At 55.5% G+C, this 19,084-nt stretch overlaps 1 protein-coding gene across 1 annotated transcript in view; it reads right to left on the bottom strand.

The window, feature by feature from the left end:
• The window catches only part of Pepd (peptidase D), an 84,090-nt gene continuing 65,006 nt past the window's right edge, over positions 1–19,084 (bottom strand). The window contains exons 12-15 of the mRNA XM_090322065.1: positions 11,982–12,130; positions 3,001–3,185; positions 666–857; positions 1–469 (exon numbers count right to left, since the gene is read on the bottom strand). Coding sequence (XP_090178191.1) covers positions 332–469; positions 666–857; positions 3,001–3,185; positions 11,982–12,130 — 664 coding nt within the window. The 3' untranslated portion in view covers positions 1–331. The remainder of the gene's footprint in view (positions 470–665; positions 858–3,000; positions 3,186–11,981; positions 12,131–19,084) is intronic.

Raw genomic sequence — 19,084 nt, 5'->3', positions numbered from 1 at the left:
TTGTTTCTGTATTTGAAAAACTTTATTGAAAATTCATTTCTGTGCATTGGTTTCTGAGAGAAAACACTGGGAATGTATCTTCCTGGAGAAAAGAAATACAAGTGGCAGCAAGCTGAAGTTTAATTGTACTAAACAGGATTAATTTCCATTGGCTTTCAAAGTGGCTGTCATTTAGGCAAAGAAGGAGCAGCAGGATTGGGCAGGATCACGTGATGATGCCAAGATGTGATTTCTGAGCGCCATGTCTTCCCCTACGCAGGGCCAACCAGCAGGCTGCCCAGAGGGAGAGAGGCAGAGAGGCTGAAAGGCTAGGCTTGGCCTCAGTCTCCTTCTACTTGGGGCTGGAGAAGGGCGTCAAGGCCTTGTCGGAGCCCGCCATGCATGCTTCAATTTCCTCCACGGTGCGGGGCACGCAGGTGAGCAGCTCCACGCCGGCATTAGTCACGGCGACGTCCTCCTCAATGCGGACCTGGCCCAGAGCGACAGGCACACATGACGCATCTCCCCCACCCTCCCCAGGACCTTGTGAGGTGGCCAGGGAATTGGAAGGATGTCACGCCCTATTGCGGGTGACTGCACCCGTGAAGGGACACGCCAGGACACGCCTCTGCTAGGCGGGTTGTGGACACTGTGGGTGTAAAAACATGGGGCACATGAACACTCACCCCGCCAAAAGAGCGAAAGCGCTGCAGGACCTCCTGGTTGAAGAAGCAGGCTTGGGCGGGGTCTGCAAGGGCCTGGTCCAGAAGGTGGTCGATGAAATAGATGCCCGGCTCCACGGTAAGCACCATGCCCGGCTGCAGGTGCCGCGCAGTGCGCAGGCTCCGCAGGCCTGGCTCATCGATGCGCTCCACGCCCTGTGGATTTGAGTGCAGCTTTACAGCTGTCCTGACTTGAGCCACATGTCCAGCCCACAGCGAGCCTTGGACTGCCATCTTCCTACCTACAGTGTGTACATGGGACTGTAAGCACATCTAGATTACTCATCAAGATGGGGGGGGTGCTCACTAACTTTTTGCCCAGCCTGGTCTTGAACTGCGATCCTCCTGTTCTCTGCCTCCTAAGTGGCTAGGAATACACATGTAGGCTGCCTCTCTCAGTCCATAGGTCCTGGAAAGACCCTACTGCTTGCACAAATCTCTGAATTTGGAGTTGCTGGTTATTTCTGGGCACCTTCAAGGGCCCCATGAGGTCCAGTGCACAAGGACAAGCTGCCCAGGTGGGCCCGTGGGCCAGCGGGGCAACCAGCTGCCCTCACTGAGGCTCCTCTCCAGCTAGAGGAATGGCGGCAGCCAAATAAGGCAAGCCAAAAAAGCTCTTAAGAAGCGGCGGGCCTCCCAAGCGCATCTTCCCTTTCAGCGGTGGAAACTGGGCCCAGAAGTGCCAGTGCCGCTCCCCGCCCCACCCCGACCACCCCAACTTTTCCACGTGAGCCTCCAGGAAGAGGAGCCAGCGCGCCAGCCCCACAGGCACAGTCCCGGCGTGGGCACAGCCTGGCAGGGTGGCTCAGGTGCATGCGTTGGGCTGGCCCCGAGGAGAACTGCAGTGTCTGTGCACCCTCCTTCCAGCCTCCAGCCAGGGCCTCTATGGGCGTGGGAAGCCAGCAAGCTTTCTGGGGAGGATCTGAGCTTGCTCTGCCTCACTTGCAGCTCCCCAGGAAACCCAGCTGCGGGGAGACAGGGCTGTCACTTCTGACTGTTTGGGGGCCAAGAACATCAGACTTCAATTAGTGGTTCATGTAAGGTAACAGAAGCAGCTCAGCCGCTGAGGGAAGGCTGGGGCCGAGCCTCCACCAGGGCGGATGCTTCCTGTCCTCAGGTAGCGCCTGGGGCTCTGTTCCAGACTCTCGCTGCCCCACCACCTTGATGTGGCACCCCAGGATCTCCACCCTTGGCTGTCAGCCAGGAGCTTGCCAAGATGGCGTCTTTTCTCCTCCACAGGGAATCAGGCTTCCTGGACCCCCACCCCCCTCTCCAGCCAATGGAGAAAGACTGGGCCAAGTGAGGTACAGGCCCAGGAATGCCAGCCTTCCTGGGGGTGCCCACGCCTGCCTCTGCCTGGGCAGAGAGCTCTATGATGCCTCTACTTTTACTGGGCTGCGAGTGGAGGAGACCCAGATGTATCTGGAGGCCTGAAGTAAAACAAATGACTTTTATAGGAAAAGTCATATTTTCTTCCCCCAGTGTTTATCTGTCAGAAGAATAGACTGAGCACAAAGAGCTGCTTACTGGAAAAGATGAAAACAGTTTGCTGCCAATTTTCTTTGGTGGAAAAAAAAAAATAGTGCTTTGGCGACTAATGAATCCCGAACGTCAGTTAACAATGTCTGGAGGCCTCTTGGCTCCCCTGCACAATGGCATGGGTGAGGGGTAGAAATTAGGAAATTAAAACTGATTTTGTTTCTTCAAATTTAACTGTTTACACTTGAGGAAGAAAATAATTGAATAATAATGTTTCTCTTGAGCAATGCCCTCCCAACCACCCCCCCCCAAAAAAATCATTCTTCATGCTTTCAAAATACCCCGAAGCCAGGAGGCCAAGCCTAATCTTGGCTAGCGGGCTGGTGGGTCCCAGGGTGTGCGCTGATTGCACCATCAGCCCCCTGCATGGTGGCACCAGGCCACACGGTGAAGATGGCTCTGCCCCCTCCCGCGCCACAGGACCTGGAGGGGCTGTAGCTCCCCGCCCGGCAGGACCGGGGAGGGGGTCCCGAGGCCCCTCTGGGTGGTCCTGAGGGCTGCTGGTAAGAGGGGAGGGGAGCTGTAACTGGGGCTCTTAAGAAAAGTTGGCATAAGCTGGCAGCAGGTGCTGCCTGGAGCACGTGCCCACGGCACCACGGCCCGAGGAACGCTGTGCTGCGGGGCCTGCGTGACTGGCTGAGGAACACAGAGCAGCTCCATCACTTAATGCTGGCTTCGGCTTGCTGCGCTGTACCCCGTACCTGTCCCCAGTACTCCCCAGGACCCCCCCACCCCGCTCTGCAGACATGCCCGCACTGACCTCGGGGTAGCCGCCCACGTCGTGCACATCAAGGCCCAGGAAGTGGCCGAGCCCGTGGGGCATGAAGATGGCTCCCAGGTGGACCTGGACCATGGCGTCCACGCTGCCACTCAAGATGCCGATGCGGGTGAGCTCCTCCAGGTGGATGCGGTCAGCGAGACGGTGCATGTCAGGCCACCAGACACCTGTGCTCAGAGGGAGGCTGCGGTGGGCCAGGGCTCCCCACGCCCACCCACAAGACGGGCAGATGCCACAGGGGGGTCTGTGTTCCAGGGGACCCACGACAGTCCTTCTGGCCCAAGTCTGGACCCTGGGACCATTTTTCTTTCTTTCTTTTTTTTTTGGTTGGTTCTGGGACTGGAACTCTGAGCCTGGGCACTGTCCCAGAGCTCTTCTGTTCAAGGCTACCACCCTACCCCTTGAGCCACAGTGCCACTTCCAGCTTTCTAGTGATTAATTGGAGATAAGAGTCTCATGGACTCTTTAGTCCCCAGGCTGGCTTTGAACCACGATCCTCAGCCTCCTGAGTAGTTAGGATTACAGGCTTCCTGGGACCCTTCTGTCTTCACATTCTGTTCAAGGGGTTCAGCCCATGCCATGGCCACCTGACTTAGTGTTAGGGGGGCCTTAGGGAGACAAAAGCCATGCCTCCCAGTAGCAGAAGTGGTGTCTCAGGCTTAATGTCACCCCAGACCGTAGCCCCACTTGGCGTTTTCTGCCTATGGGCAAGAGGGGACCCAGCTTAGGGAGGGGCACCCCTGTACATGATACAATGGCTTAGTCACCCATGAGCCCCTGTGGAGAGCAAAGGTTTCTGGGGTGAAGGTCCAGCTGGCACAGTGTCACCCACAGTCAGGCAGGGGTCTGGAACCATCTCCACAGTAGCCTGGATGGCCAGGCCCAGGCTGCTAATCAAGCTCATCTTTGCCCCACATTTCTGGGGCGAAGGTCACTGTGGATAGCCCTTCAAGCAGTTTTGGGGGACACACAGGCTCTGTGGGGACAGGGCCTGAAGCCAGAATTAGCCCAGTTGGCTCTGGGGAAGGAGGCATGGCAGCCTGCTCACCAGCCCGCCTAGACCGTGATGGCCTTTCAGAATCTCGGGGTGCAGGGCACCAGCCTGGGGGCAGCGGGAGGCAGTCCCCGGGACACCTGCTTGCCAAGTTCAGCTGCATGGCGCAACCTGCGAGCCAGGCCGGCCCTCACACTGCTGTGGGACACGGTGAGGGGCCTAAACCTCTGTCTGCACCATGCTTTAAGCTGGACCATGGGCCAGGCCGTCTGGAGGTGCAGATGAGGAGGTGAGGCTGCCACTGAGTGCAGGGAGTCCATGCAGCCAGCGGCAGACCTGTGCACCCACCTGGCCTGCAGGGTCCTAGGTCAGTCTGCTTTCCCTGGAGCCCAGTGACAGCACAGGCCTGAGTGCCTCCTGCTCCGCTGGCTCCAGGCTGGGGCCATTGTGAGCACACAGCTTGGCTGGTCTGGTTTGCCTTCTAGAAGGAGGCAAGGTGGGCTTTCTCGGATGATGGCTGCTGTTTCCCTGGCCTTCAATGCTACCTGGGTCAAACGGGTCACAGGGGGCTGAGAGTTAGCACTCCCAAACGGGGGGGGGTGCTAGTCACTCCTGGGCGACAGCTGAGCTAGATGTGCCACACTTTTCTGGGGGTACAGGCCATCTGGGGGTACAGGTCCTGTCTGAAGGTTCCTGTTCCAGGACCAGGTCACCTTTCTTTGTTGATTTGGTTATAGGGCTTGAACTCGGAGCCTGGGCGCTGTCACTGAAATCTTTTGCTCAAGGCTAGCTCTCTACCATGCGAGCCACAGTACACTTCCCATTTTCTGGTAGTTTACTGGAGTTAGTCTCAGAACTTTCCTGCCAGGGCTGGCTTTGAACCCCGATCCTAAGATCTCAGCTCCTGAGTAGCTAGGATTGTAGGCATGAGCCACCAGTGTCCAGGCCAGGTGACCTTCAGGTTCTTGAAGCTTCCACGTGGGACCTGTACCTTGGCCTGAGATGCCTTGTTCTCCGGGTGTCAGCACTGAAGGGGCTCTCTCCTTGGAGATGCCAGCCACTGTCTCCAGCCTCCTACAGTCCTGCTCACTTACTTCTCCTATCTCCCCCACCCCGAGATAGCCAGTGCTCCCAGGAACCTGTAATCCCAGCTTGGTACAGCAAATACCCCTCAGGTGTGCTCATTCAGGGGCTCAGGTCCTACAGACCCCCCCAAAATAACTGCTTCATACTTAGGCTAAGCAGGGGGCCTTCTGGGGTCACTAAAGGGGTGCCCCAGAAAGCACAGCCTGCTTCATTTCCATAGTGGGGGGCTGAGAGGCCTTGGCTAGGCGTCAGCAGAGGGGAGGGGTCAGGTATAAATCTTAATGGGGACGGCCCTCATGGGGGCCGTTCTGGTGCCTGTCCGGATGTGCCGCCCCAGCAGCCCCCATGGCGCCTCCAGTCCCCTCCTCTGCGGACCCTTGGGGAGGCCCTGTGCGGCTCTTGGCTGGGAGTAGAGCTGCTGCCTGTGTGTGGTTAGGGTTGTGGCTGCCATTAAATCTCCAGCAACTTGGCCCCAGCCCTTGGCGTGGGTGTTGGTTGCGACACCCACGGCCAGGCAGGTCACGTGAGTGTGTGAAGGTCACCGTCCTCCAGCTTGGGCTGCTGGTGGCACAGGCTGGAGCCCCCCACCCCACCCTAGCCTGGGGCCTCCTCCCATTTCAGCAGCTGAGGTCTTGGATGCTGGTATTTGGCATGACCTGCATTGCCCGTGGGGATGAATGTCACGAGAGGCTACACGCTGCACACCGGTGGCTCACACCTGCCATCCTTAGTCACCTAGAAGCCAGTTCAAAGTCAGCTGCGCACAGAAGTCTGTGAGACTCTCAGCTCTACTAAGCTCCTCAGAAAAAGCAGTAGAGTGCTAGCCTTGAACAAAAGAAGCTCCAGGGACAGCGCCCAGGCCCTGAGTTCAAGTCGTAGGAGCAGCACCAAAAAACAAAATAAGGAAAGAACCCAGGCCGTGGACACCCTGCTCGTCCTGCAGCCAGTCTGGACTTCCTGGAAACGTCTCTCACCTGGGCCTACTTGGGAATATGGCATAGATGGCTGAGGTGATGCCTAGGGTCCAAGCCCCGCCTCCATCTCCAGCTTCATCCCTTTCCCCTCTCGGGAGAGCAGCCAAACAGTCTGTGGTGGTGAGGCCTTGCTCGGGATGGGTGAGGGTGGCACTGCAATCTACCGCAGTCCGAGAGCGCCGCGAGCCCCCGTGCACTGCACAGCCCATTTGTAGCCTCTGCTGCTCTCCTGTGCCCACCTGGTCCCCTTGGGCAGTGCTCTTGCTGTGGGCCAGGGACTGGCCTGGCTCCAGCCTCAGCAACATATATCACAGCCCCGAGGCTTCCTGCCCGGAGTGTGACAGCCCCAGGGGGCTCCCGGGCCACAGCCAAGCCAGGAAGGCAGGAGGCCCCCACAGCCACTTCTAGACAAAGAACTCACTTCATCTGTGGACGATGGCTCTCGGGGGACAGATGACTGAGAGCCAGGCTTGGGGGGGGGTTCAGGAGGGGCGGCTCAGGGTCTGGGTCCCAGGGGCTGCAGGAAACTTCTTGGCGGGCCCAACTGGGGTGGAGCCCAGGGGCCTCCAGCTCATCCTACCCTGCCCCCTGTCTGCTGGCAGGCCCTGAGGACCCCCTCTCCCTTGCAGGGGAGCAGGAAGTAGTGGCCATTGGCTCTGTGGACAGCTCATAGCAAAGAAGGTCTCCCCTGCACAGGCTGGCACAGCGCCCTGAAAGAGTATGTAGGGGCAGGGAGGCCAGAGGACTTGGCCTTCATGTGAAGTCCTCCCTCTCCTGGCTCCTGGCAAGTGGGCACCTGGCTTATGTCTCTGCATGGCACGCTGCCCAACTCCCCGTGGTCCTCACTGACTCTTAATGGGGACAGCCAGCGGGAAATGCAGCCAGCTGCTCCCACCTGGACCCACCAGGCCCACAGAAGACACGTGCTGCTGCCAACCCCCCAACATGCCAATTCTAGGGTCCCCTTGACTCCACATGGGCAGGGACAGAGTCAGGGGTACTCAGTGATGCATAAAACTACATGGAGGGCCGGGAGTTTGGCCTAGTGGTTGAAGTGCTTGCCTAGCATGCACGAAGACCCGGGTTCAATTCCTTGGTACCACATACATAGAAAAAAGCCGGAAGTGGTGCTGAGGCTCAAGTGGTAGAGCTCTAGCCTTGAGAAAGTCCAAGGACAGTGCTCAGGCCCTGAGCTCAAGCCCAGGACTGGCAAAAACAAAAAACAAAAAAACAAAAGTACATGGATAACCGGGCATCGGTGGGCTCATGCCTGTCATTCTAGCTACTTAGGGGGCTGGGATCTGAGGATGCAGTTTGAACCCAGCTTGGGCAGGATAGTCTGTGAGACTCTTTACCTCCATTTAACAAGCAAAGCCAGCAGTGGAGCTGTGGTTCAAGTAGTAGATCACTAGCCTCAAGCAAAAAGAAAAAAGCAAACACCACAAATCTCACCAACAGTGCTCAGATCGTGTTCAAGTACCAGGAACCCCTCCTCCCCCCCAAAAAAAAGGATGGAAGGAAGGAAGGAAAAGAAAAAAAGAAATTACATGACATTATGACATGGGTGGCAGCATGGAAGCAGGGAGGACCTGGAGAGTGGAGGGGATGCTGTGGGTGCTGGAAGAGGGGAGGCTGCGAGGCCTGGGTGTTTGCAGGTGGCACGTGGGGACCCTGGTACAGGCAGGACAATGGCAGGGTTTTTAGGGATGTTGTACAGTTGTGGTTGGCTTGGACATGGGGCTCGGCCCATTCTGCTGGATGGGGAGCTTTCCTGGCTCCCCTCATGATGGCTGGGGGAGGGACCTCAGGATTCAGAGGTGCCACAGCCCCCTTGACGCTAAAGCACAATGGCTGTGGGTTTAATTAACCTGGCTACAGTACCCATAGTGGGGGCATTCTCCCAGGTGCTGCAGCAGGGCTTGGCCTGCCCCTCCTGCTCACCAGTGCCCCATCTGGCCAGGCTCAGCACAACAGGAAGGAGAGATTACCCTCCCCCGCCCCCCAAGCCCCCCCAAGCCTGCATTTCTCCATTTCCCTCACTCCATTGTGTATTCTGATCATTTTCATTTCTGCCTCTCCCCTGGGTGCTGCTGTGTGACTTCCGGCTTGCTTTTCTTTACATTTCCCTGGTGGGTCACAGGAAGCAGCCTGGCAGTCTCAGTGGGGTGTTTATCTTGGCCCAGTTGCTGGGCCCACAAACCAGGGAGGAGGATACTTCAGAGAGGACAGGCAGAGTTGCTGGCCATGGCCCCCTCCATGCTATGGGGTGACAACAGGACCCCTACAGCTGGACAACAGCTGTGGCATACGTCTGGCCAGATGGAGTCTGGCTGTGACCCTGGGGACCCTCAAGAGACCATACTTTGGCGGTATGGATGGTTCAGTGTGGGGTACGGGTGGGGGTCTGTGCCCAAGCAGAGAAACCCACAGGGAGAATGGGATGCAGAGGGCACCCTCGACGGCCTGCAGGGACCACCCGGCTCCTTTGAGCTTGGCTGTTATGACAGCTAGGTCTAATTCGGTCTCAGGAGTCGGGATCTGGTGGGTGCTGGCTCCCTGCCCTCTGTCTTCCTTAGTGCAGAGAGGGGACTGGGGGACTGGCCTATAAGCCTGGTTACTTTCTGGATGCCACAACTGGGGGCGGTGGGCAGGGCCTTTGGGCCGGCCAGGACATCTACCGGATGGAGGTGCTACAGAGCTCAGGCCCTAGCACGTTACTTACGGCCAGGGCCTGGCCATTCCCAGGCTCCGTGCAGGGCCAGGTGAGAACAGGGCCAGTCACTAAAAGCCTGGCATTCTGAAACAAGCAGAGGACCAAGGAGATGCCATCCTCCAAACAGCACATGTGGGCTGGCTGCCAGCGGCGCACACCTGTCATCCTGGCCACGTATGATACTCACATTGAGAATCATGTACAAAGCCAGCCCAGGCAGGAAAAGCTGTGCTTTCCAATGAACTACCAAAAAGCTGGAACTGCAACTGAAACTCAAGTGGCAGAGCACTAGTCTTGAGCAAAAAAGGCTCAGCGAAAGCATCCAGGCTCTGAATTCAAGCCCCAGGACAGGCAAATGTAAAGGTCCCAACTCTGTCTCCCTCTGGCACCATGCACAGACCAGCACATGCACATCCACCTTCTGGCTCTTGTGCATGGGGTGGCAGCCCTGGGCTGTGAGGGTCTGTATGACGTCAGGATTACTCCTGTAATCACTAAAGTCCCTCCCTCCCCCCTTCCTTTCCTTCTCTCTTTTTTTGGGTGTCAGTCCTGGAGCTTGAACTCAGGGCCTGGGTGCCATCCCTTAGCTCTTTCACTCATGTCTGGTGCTTTACCACCTGAGCCACAGCTCTACTTTCAGCTTTTTCTGATCAGCTGCAGATAGTCTCACAGGCCCTTCTGCCCAGGTTGGCTTTAAACCACGATTCTTAGAGCTCAGCCTCCTGAGACCCTAGGGTTACAGGTGTAAGTCACTGCACCAGACTGCAGTGCCACTTTTAAAGAAGGCAACACAGGGCCGGGAGTTTGGCCTAGTGGTAAGACTGTTTTCGTAGCATGCACAAGACCCGGGTTCGAGTCCTCAGTACCACATACACAGAAACGCTGGAAGTGGTGCTGTGGCTCAAGTGGTAGAGAGCTAGCCTTGAGAAAGTCCAAGGACAGTGCTCAGACCCTGAATTCAAGCCCTAGGAATAGGAATGGCAAAAAAAAAAAAAAAAAAAAAGGCAACCCACCTGAGCTGCTGCCCTTCTGCAGCTGCTCCCCCAGGCAGTGTTGGGGCTGTCACCCCTCAGGAGTGGGTCTAATCTCAGGATTTCCTCTTTTATCTTCCCTTCCGGGCAGGTCTGAGTTCCTGTTCTGGAGCATGCCTGTCATTCAAGCTCTGAGCCTGGGTCTGTGGGCCATAGCCTGGACCTTGCATTGCCCCCCTGCCCGCTGCCAGTTCTTTAGCTTCTGTTGGGGGGGGCACACATAAAGGCCTGCCCATGCTGTGCCACCTCTGGAGATGACAGATCTGAGGCCTGCTGCAAACCAGTACTTTGGCCTGCCCTTGTGGCTGTGGGACGACAGGGCAGGGCAGCCAGATGCTGAGCCAGCAAGTTCTGCAGGCCAGAGGCCACATCCTGGGGCTTTACAGTCCTGGGGCTCAGGATCTTCATTTTTAAAATCAAGGTTCCACAGAGCCTCCACAGTTCCCCCATTTTGAACTCCATGCTCAGCCTTCAGACCAGGCCCCCAGGGGGACCCAGAACATGAAGAGACACTTGATCACAGCCAGCACTGTGCAGGCCTTAAGCAAAGGGCAGATGCCAATGACAGGGCTAGCACAGCCATCCTGGCATGGCCTTGGGCTTCAGGCCAGTTGGAGACACAAGGAGCCTGGGGGGCTGGAGAGAGGTAGGCAAGCAGGCAGCTGAGCTGAGCCAGGACCAGGGCTGTCTCAATCAAGGGCCCCTCCACTTTGGGGTCCTATGATGCTCTCTCTTCTGAAGCCTGGCCTCTCCCCAACCTGCCTTAGGGCCCAGGGGAGACACAAGTCATTACCAGCTGCTCCTGGCTTTCAAGTTTTCTTTAGGTTCTGAGCAAAAGAGTGCAGTGGGCATATACCTGACCCCAGCCAGATGACCCCAGGACGAACTGGACTCCCTCCCTCAGCTTGGATGACCCTTCAGTCTCAAGACTGCTCCTGCTCTGGCCCTGCCTGACCATCCTTTCCCACCTCTATGGACCTGTGACCATGCCCCAGTGGAACAGTTGTACATGGGGCTGTGTGTGGGGGTGGGGGGAGAAGTTGTCCCCATCAAAGCAGCCAAGCTGAGCATTAAGCATGGCCGGGAGGGGGTCCAGGAGTCATATGTCCCCAGTGGGCTTAGGATAAAGCCATGCTCCACAGCCAGCGGGATGGGCCACCACATGTTCTCATGGAGACAAGTCCTTGTTGTCCTCCCCAACCCCAGACTGGACCCCACATCTCAGCCCGATGGGAAGACCTGAGGGTCCCAGAGGGAGGCCAGAAGCCAGGCCTGTTGGAGGGATGTAAACGCTGTGACTCCCATATAGGGATGTGAAGAGTCACGGGCCTCTGTGTGCTGGGGGAGGTGTGCACCAGTGGAAGCTGGACGTTACAGGCCAGAGGTCAAGCAGCAAGCAGGTTCCTGGCTACCTGCTGGGAGAAAGAGTTGGGCCCAGGCCGAAACTCAATACCATAATCCATGGTGGCTGGGACAAATGACCATGGCAGAGGACTGAAGTGCCAGGTAGCGTCGTTCCGTTCGGTTCCCCTAGACTGTACACAGACAAGAAAAGAGGCACCCAGAGAACAAGCATTCCGCCTGGAGTCTACTAACCAGATGCCAGCACCCAAAGCTAGCCAGGTCTTCCCTGTGGATGGAGGGATGTGCTTAGACAGAGATAACCAGATGTGACATGGGATGAAGCAATCAGGTTCCAGACACTGCTGTGTGGTGTGTGTGTGTGTGTGTGTGTGTGTGTGTGTATGCGCGCGCATGCATATGCAGGCATGCATGCACACATGCCAGTTCTCAGGCTTGAACTCAGGACTGAGGTACTGTCCTTGAGCCACAGTTCCACTTCCAGCTTTTTTGGGTGTTTAATTGGAGATGAGTCTCACAGGCTTTACTGCCCAGGCTGGCTTTGAACCACAATCCTCAGATCTCAGCCTCCTGAGTAGCTAGGATGACAGGCGTGAGCCACTGGTGCCTGGTTCAGGCCCTGCATCTGACTGGTGGCCAGCCCCGTGGTTCTAGGAGAGACTTGGAGGAGCTGAAGCCTCTGAGTCCATGATGTGGAAAGAGATGTGAACCACAGAAGGCGGGACCACTCCGAGTAGCTACAGTACCTAACTGCTTCCCCCAGCCTGGTGGGCCCTGGCTGGCCCCACTCGCGTACTCCTTACCTGGCTTCATGGTGCTCATGACAGTCCGACAGCTCCGTAGCACCGCGTTGTAGATGGCCTTTTGGTCATCGGTGAACTTGCCGTTGGCAGGAAAGGAACAGGTGATGTCTGAAGCGAAGCAGTAATACTCTCCTCCCATGTCAAACAAGCTGTGGGGAAAAAAAGCATACAGTGTGTGATAGGGAGGGGCACGCTGGCCCTTGGTCAGAGTCTTAGTAGCTCTTCTATGAGGCCTCATCTGGAGAATTAGGCAGGGCAGACAGGTACCACCTGTCAGTATATGATGAGGCCCCAGACCCCACCCACCCTCCAGGTATGCCATGTACCTGAACAGGCAGAAGCAGTGCTCATAGACAGAGGGGAGAAAGAAGGAGCTGGCAGGAGCCTGGGGGGTGGGTGCAGGGCCCAGTAGACAGCACAAACTGAACTGTGATACCCACTGCCCACAAGCCTAGAGTGTCTGGCTGGCACCTCTGATGCTGATCTAGCTATTTCCCACCCCACCCCCTTGGGACACATTTGTCCTCCAGGGTCTGAGGAAGGGCCACCTCAGACCCATTAAGGCTTTGCTGGTGATGCCACCTGATCCCCTCGCCCTGTACACCTGGCAGCTCAGGCAGAGCCAGGCAGGCAGCAGAGAGCCTGCAGAGCATGCGCAGTACAGGGATGTGTGGGAGGAAGGATGGGAGAGGCCAGGGCAGAGGCAGGGCAGTGGGGAAGCCAGCCAGGACTGCTGAGTCAGGATGGCAATAGAACCACCCTTCTGGACACCCTGGGACAGGGGCCCTGGTACAGTAGAGGGTGGTGGGTTTTCTGGTCAAGGGCAGGTAAGAATTCCTTTACCAGGGCTGGGAATATGGCCTAGTGGTAGAGTATTTGTCTAGCACGCATGAAGCCCTGGGTTCAACTCCTCAGTACCACATACACAGAAAAAGCTGGAAGTGGCACTGTGGCTCATGTGGTAGAGTGCTAGCCTTGAGCAAAGGAAGTTCAGGGACAGTGCCCAGGCCCTGAGATCAAGCCCCAGGATTGGCACACACAAAAAATGCCTTTATTTTTTTGTGGATAGAGATAAGTGGGAAAAAACTGGGAGACAGCAAGGGAAGGGGTGACATTGTCTAAAAAGAAATGTATTATTACCTTACTTAAGTAACTTGAACTCCTCTGTACATCACCTTTACCATAACCATAAAAATATAAAAATTTTAAATAAAAGATCCCCCTCCCCCTCTCGGTGCCAGTACTGAGGTTTGAATTCAAGACAGGGTTGCCATCCCTTAGCTCTTTGTCCCTCTCAACACTGATGTTCTACCATTTGAACCACAGCTGTACTTCTTGTCTTTTTTTCCTACTTTATTGGACACTCACTCACTCAAAAACTCAACTCACTGAGTTTTTGGTCTGGGCTGGCTTTGTACCAGAATCCTCAGATCTCAGCCTTCTGAGTAGCTAAAGATTACCAATGACCAGTTTCAGATTAAGAATTTTCCCTTGCTCCCTCTCCCCCGCCCTCCCTCCCCGCCCCTGCAGCCAGTGAGACGGGACATAGGGCTGCATGCAGTCCTCCAAGAACACTGTGGGGGGAGGGACTTAGTACAGTCTTGACCCATCTCAGCAAGCATGGGGGGAGGGCCCTTTGATGGGACTGTGGTCAAGTCATGATGCTGATAAGACTGAAGTGGCTAGGGGGTCCACCGGGGGGGGGGGGTTCTACCAAATGCTCAGGCACACATGAGGTGGGACCTGCTGTCATGTACTGGCTGAGTCCTGCTCTGCTTAGAGTCCAGCTTGGGTTCCCCTGGGGGTCCCTCTGCAGCCACATATCCTGGCCAAGCCGAGCCCCTGGGCACCACTGTGGCTTTTTTTGTTGTTGTTTTTTTGTTTTTTTTTTTTACAAGGGCCTCTCACCCAAATCCAACTTCAGGGAAAACCACAGGCATTCCAGAAGCTGCCTGTGAGCCAGCCTCTGGGGCAAGGGGTGGGTCTGGCTTGGTGCATGGAGTGAGGCGCTGGGCCACGTGGCCAGTTAACAGCAGCGGCGGCAGCAGCAGCCACCCCACAGCAGCAGGTTGGAAAGGTAGCGTTTGAGTGTTTAGGCTCCCAGAGGCTTTGCTCAACTCCAAAGTCCTCCGCAGGGCACTTTTTAATCTCCTGTCTTTTCTGATTGCAAAATACCATGGGCAGTGTCAACAGTCACAGATAACACCTCAGGTGACTCCAGGGGCAGGGCAGTGCCCCCACTGGCAGGACAGGGAGGCTGGGGTTGGGTCAAAGTCTTGGGGGGGAGCAGATCCCAGGGGACCTGGGCTTCAGTGGAGGGCTCAAAGCACACATGGCCAGACACCTGCCTAGGGCCAGAAACCATTCACACATTTACTCCTGTGGGAGTATGAGCCCCCCAAAAGCTTTCCAGAGGGTGGGGCAGAGCTAAGCCTGCATTGAAGAGAAACTGAGGCTCTGAACATGGGTCTAGCAATGCTTACAGCTGCAGAGAAGGGAAGCCACTTAGAGCCTAGCAGTGAGCTCTCTCCCCGGCTGCGGCCCTCAGCCTTCTGGGCCTCAGCTTTACCACCTTTAAAATGGGAACACTGCCCTTGGCTGCTGGTAGGTACCTCTTGGGGCCAGGCAGCAGCAGAGACAGAGCTGCACTAGGGGTCCTGGCCTAGTTTTGCCTGGGAAAGCAGAACGTTCTCATTTGGGCTCCCTAGAGTCAACAAAGGAAAATTCTCTGTGGTTTGATGGTTTAGAACATCCAAGAATGGCCTGGGCAGACAGGACAGAGCCAGGAGAGAGAGAAGGGAGAGAGGGAGGGAGGGAGAGAGGGAGGGGGGGTGTTCCTATAACAACTCTTTGGAAACACAAAGTTCTATTGCCCTATGCTGGTTTAAGTCTAAAAGACCAGAAATTGAACTACTTTTTTTTTTTTTTTTAAGCAAGGAAGCCCACAGAGCACACCAAATATTGGAATCATCCAGAACAGCACAAAATAAGACACTCCAGGAAAGATCAGACTGACCCAAGTTCTTCAAGCCTTTCTTAGTAGAAATGTAGGGTGGAGTGTGCTTGGATTTTTCTGTCTTTACCTCCAAGATTTCAGCTACTTGTGCGTGCGTGCGTGCGTGCGTGTGTGTGTGTGTGTGTGTGTGTGTGTGTTGGTCCTGAGGTTTGAACTCAGGGCCTGGGTGCTATCCCTGAGCTTTGTGTTCAGAGCTAGTACTCTGTCACTTGAGCATCACTTCCAGCTTTTTGCTAGTTAACTGGAGGTAAGAGTCTTATGGACTTTACTTCACAGTTGGCTTCAAACTGTGATTCCCCAGATCTCAGCCTCCAGAATAGCTAGGATTTACAGGAGTGAGCCATCAGCACCTATTTGCATTTTGTTGTTGTTGTTGTTATTGTTATTTATTTAAAAATAATCATCCAGGTCTTGGCGAAGGAAGTATGGACTCAGCCTGGCCCAGCTTCATCCTGGCTCAGTGGACTCCTGGGCAAGGGCTTGAGTCTATTTTTGGGTTCTCAGTTCCCTATCTTTTTCTGTCTTGTTTGAAATCGTCCTCAGAGTTTCTTCACACATAAGTGATTCTGATTCAGGCCACTTGGAATCTAGGGACAAAAGGCATGGTGTTTATAAATCAACTCCCTGCACTCCTGTCTACTGGCTCCAAGTATCCTCTGGAGAAGAGTGACAATGGAGAATTCCATCATGCTTGGCTCAGTGAGAAATGCAGATCCCTTCTTTTCTGGCTGCCTGGGGACACCCACCAGGGACACTACCCATTGCTGGCCGAGAGGATGTGTGTCATAATTTGAGACATCTGGGGAAGAGGCTCACACGTCGCCCAGCAATATGCCGGAGTCTCGGTCCTCCCGCCCTCCACATGTGTTCCTACAAACTGTATTTCTGGCTCAGATGACAGGCTCTTCCGGGAAGCTTTAGGCCTGGGCTATCTGCCATGGCCCACCCAGGCCCTCCCAGGTCTCCCCCCTCGCTGCAGCACCGATCACCCCCTGCAGGGGCCGGCCAGCCCACAGGCAGAAGGCCTCCCAGGGAAATGTTGCCTTAAATTTTTTTTTTCTTTTAAATACAAGGGCTGCTTTGTCCTCTGGCTTGTAGCTTTGTTTGATCCAACTGAGCATACAACATCAACTCTTAGCCACTTCTCACCCAACACTGATGTCTCTCACACGCGTGTGTCCACAACACAAAACTGTTCAGTGCAGACATCCAGACATTTGTTTGTGTTCCAGGCTGTGTCCCCAAGTCTCAGCAGGAGACAGAAAGGAGGGTACCTGGGGTCCCCGGTATTGGTCAATTGCCTAACCAGGAGAACCCCTCCCTAGGTCCTACCTAGGTCCTGTAAGGCCTGGGGAGACAGAAACAGCCACCCGTCCCTCCCTCCCTCCCCCCCGCCCCCCCGCATCACCAGCGGTTTCCTGTCCAGCAATACACACGCTGATAAGAACAGTCACGTGCTGTGGGCCTCTGATTTCTGGAGAGAATCTGCTTTAATGTTATGGAATGACACTGAGATGGGTGGCAGGCGCCAGGAAGAGCACTATAGTCATCGCAACCCCAGCCAGGGAGCAGGCCACCAGATGCTGTGCCTCCAACGGCCTGTCACCCGGCTGGGCACCATGGGTGGGTGGTGGGAGTCACATGCCCCATTTCACTCTTCTGGTGACCAGTGTCTTGTGATGTCCGGGAGCACCCGTCTAGACAAGCACTTCTCAAAACTGTGACTCGAGATGTCCACTGAGCGGGTGTGGCCACGAAGCCGTGACCCAGTGCACAGGAAGAGAAAACACGTGGGGAAGGGAGGGAAGCCAGAGCCTATTGGCAAGCTCAGGAACGGCAGGGGGCTTGAATAAAATGACATGCTGAAGGCCCCAGACAGCTTGTCTGGACATAGCTAACCAGGGCCTGTGCACTGCCCCAAAGACAAAATTCACCAGGTGCTAGTGGCTCACACCTGTCATCCTAGCTACGCACAAGGCTGAGATCTGAGGATCAAGGTTTGAAGCCAGCGGGAGTGGGGGGGGGGGAGACTTATCTCTAATTAAGCAGTTAAAACATCAGAAATGGAGCTTTACATGATAGAGCACCTGCCTTGAATGGAAAAAGTAAGGGCCAGGTCCTAAGTTCAAGCCCTAGTATTGGCCCCCCCCCAAAAAAAAAGAGAGAGAGAGAGAGAAGAAAGCAAACAGAAGCTCCATCTCTGCAGGTCAGGCAGACAAGGCAGGAGTCCTGGCAGGAAAGGATGGAGCGGCAGCAGCCGGGGAGTGGGGAGGGGAGACTGGCAGGTGGCTGTGCATGAGCGGGGCTGCAGGCCCTGGAGTGGGGCTGGGCGCCATACACCCACCACTACCAGGAGGAGGAGCCGCCACTTCCTGAGACAACACTGCCCTCTTCTGGCCAGTGCTGGAATATTCAGCCTACACAGTCTGGGCAACCGAGGCCTGGGGTCTCCTTGGACCTGTGCTCTAGAAGTTTCAGAGGTATGTGTATGTGTGTTGGGGGTGGGGGGGCAGTGTCACAACTCCCAGCTGTGACACCTGATCTGGTGGTGGGACAGGAGGTAAGCTGGTGAAGAGGGGTGCCCCAATTAGAGCTTGCTGAGGCCACATCTTGGGCTTCTCCTAAACCCCTACCTAAATTCCTGTCCTGAAAAGGGGAGCCTGCCCAGGGTCCAGGCGCACAGAGAGTGTCCCCTCCTGGAGTGCCCTGGCTCCCAGGATTTAGGCATGGATGCTCACATTCCCTAGAGGCCTAAGTCCAGCCTGCAGGTCCCAGATGCCTCCAGGCATTCAAGGGCTCTAAAAGATGAGCTGGTGAGGGGACCCCCACTCTGGATTGGGACTGGCTGCACAGGGATGGGTGTTCTGGCCTCCAGGGACGGTGTCAGACCCCATCCGCTGAGCGAGCACACGGAAGGCATTTGAGGGAGAGCCCCACACTTGGGAGCCCGTTTGAGAGGCCTGCCTCACTTGCCTTAATAAAAAGATGCAAAGCAGCTGACACTTGCCTGAGGACAGTGTCCTGCCTGTAGGCTGCATGGGGAACTTCAGGACATAACTGAAAGGTTCTAGAGGCCGAGACCCCTTCCCCAAGGCATCAAGGTCACAGGCCCTGCAAGGGCCTCACCGTTCTCGCTGAGCTGAGGAAGGGCCTAGGCTTTCAGCCCCTTGGCTGGGATCTGAGGATCGTGGTTCAAAGCCAGCCGAGGAAGCAAAGTCCATGAGACTCATATCTCCAATTAAGCACACACACAAAAAGCCAGAAGTGGAGTTATGGCTCAAGTGTAAAGCGCCAGCCTTGATCAAAAAAAGCTGAGGAAAAACACTCAGGTCCTGTGTTCAAATCCCAAGACCAACACAAAGTCCCACAACTGAGGTCTGGGAAAGATGGACGGGAAGGACTGGCTGTCCTTTAGCACCCCACCCCCTTTCCCAGAATGCTCTGAACCAGCTCTGATACTAAAACAGCTTTATCACAGACGTAAAAGCTGTCTGGGGCATTTTTACCTAATCAAAGTCTGAGACCCCAAGCGCCCTGCTGGGATGGGTGCCCAAGACACATACCCTGCCCTGTGAGGCACCCAGCTTCTGGAAAAACCTCCATGTGACACTGTATTCTGGTTTCATACCTATGCCTTTTATGTTGGGATGGCGGAGTGATTTATTATTTACTGAACGCAGTAGGGTGCTCGACAGATCAATTTCAATAAAACAATGGATTATAAATGCTGCCAGCAATCTGGCAGTAGGAGTAATCAACAAAACATGTTGTTCTAAATGCTGCATAATAAATTGACTATAATAAACTCATAATTATTCTACTGGCTACATTTCAAAGTTACACTAGAAAAACAAAATCACCAATTTGAGCTTGGCACGAGCACCAGTGGGCTTCCTCAAATCATTGCTACTTACAGCTGCACTGGGAGACACAGGTACCACGCGCTGCCCACGTGGGCTGAGGACATGGCACCTGGCCATGAATGGGAGGCCTGACATAGACAGAACCTTGGCCTAGACCCCTATCCTTCAGGGGCCCCCACAGTATATAGCTAAGGCTGATCTCATGGAGTGAGGACCCCTGTTGA

The sequence above is a fragment of the Megascapheus bottae genome, chromosome 31, assembly GCF_031878675.1.
Source record: "Megascapheus bottae isolate mThoBot1 chromosome 31, mThoBot2.hap1, whole genome shotgun sequence".
NCBI classification, from domain to species: domain Eukaryota; kingdom Metazoa; phylum Chordata; class Mammalia; order Rodentia; family Geomyidae; genus Megascapheus; species Megascapheus bottae.
The sequence above is the reverse complement of the archived record's forward strand: the minus strand, read 5'-3'. Positions and strand labels throughout refer to the sequence as shown.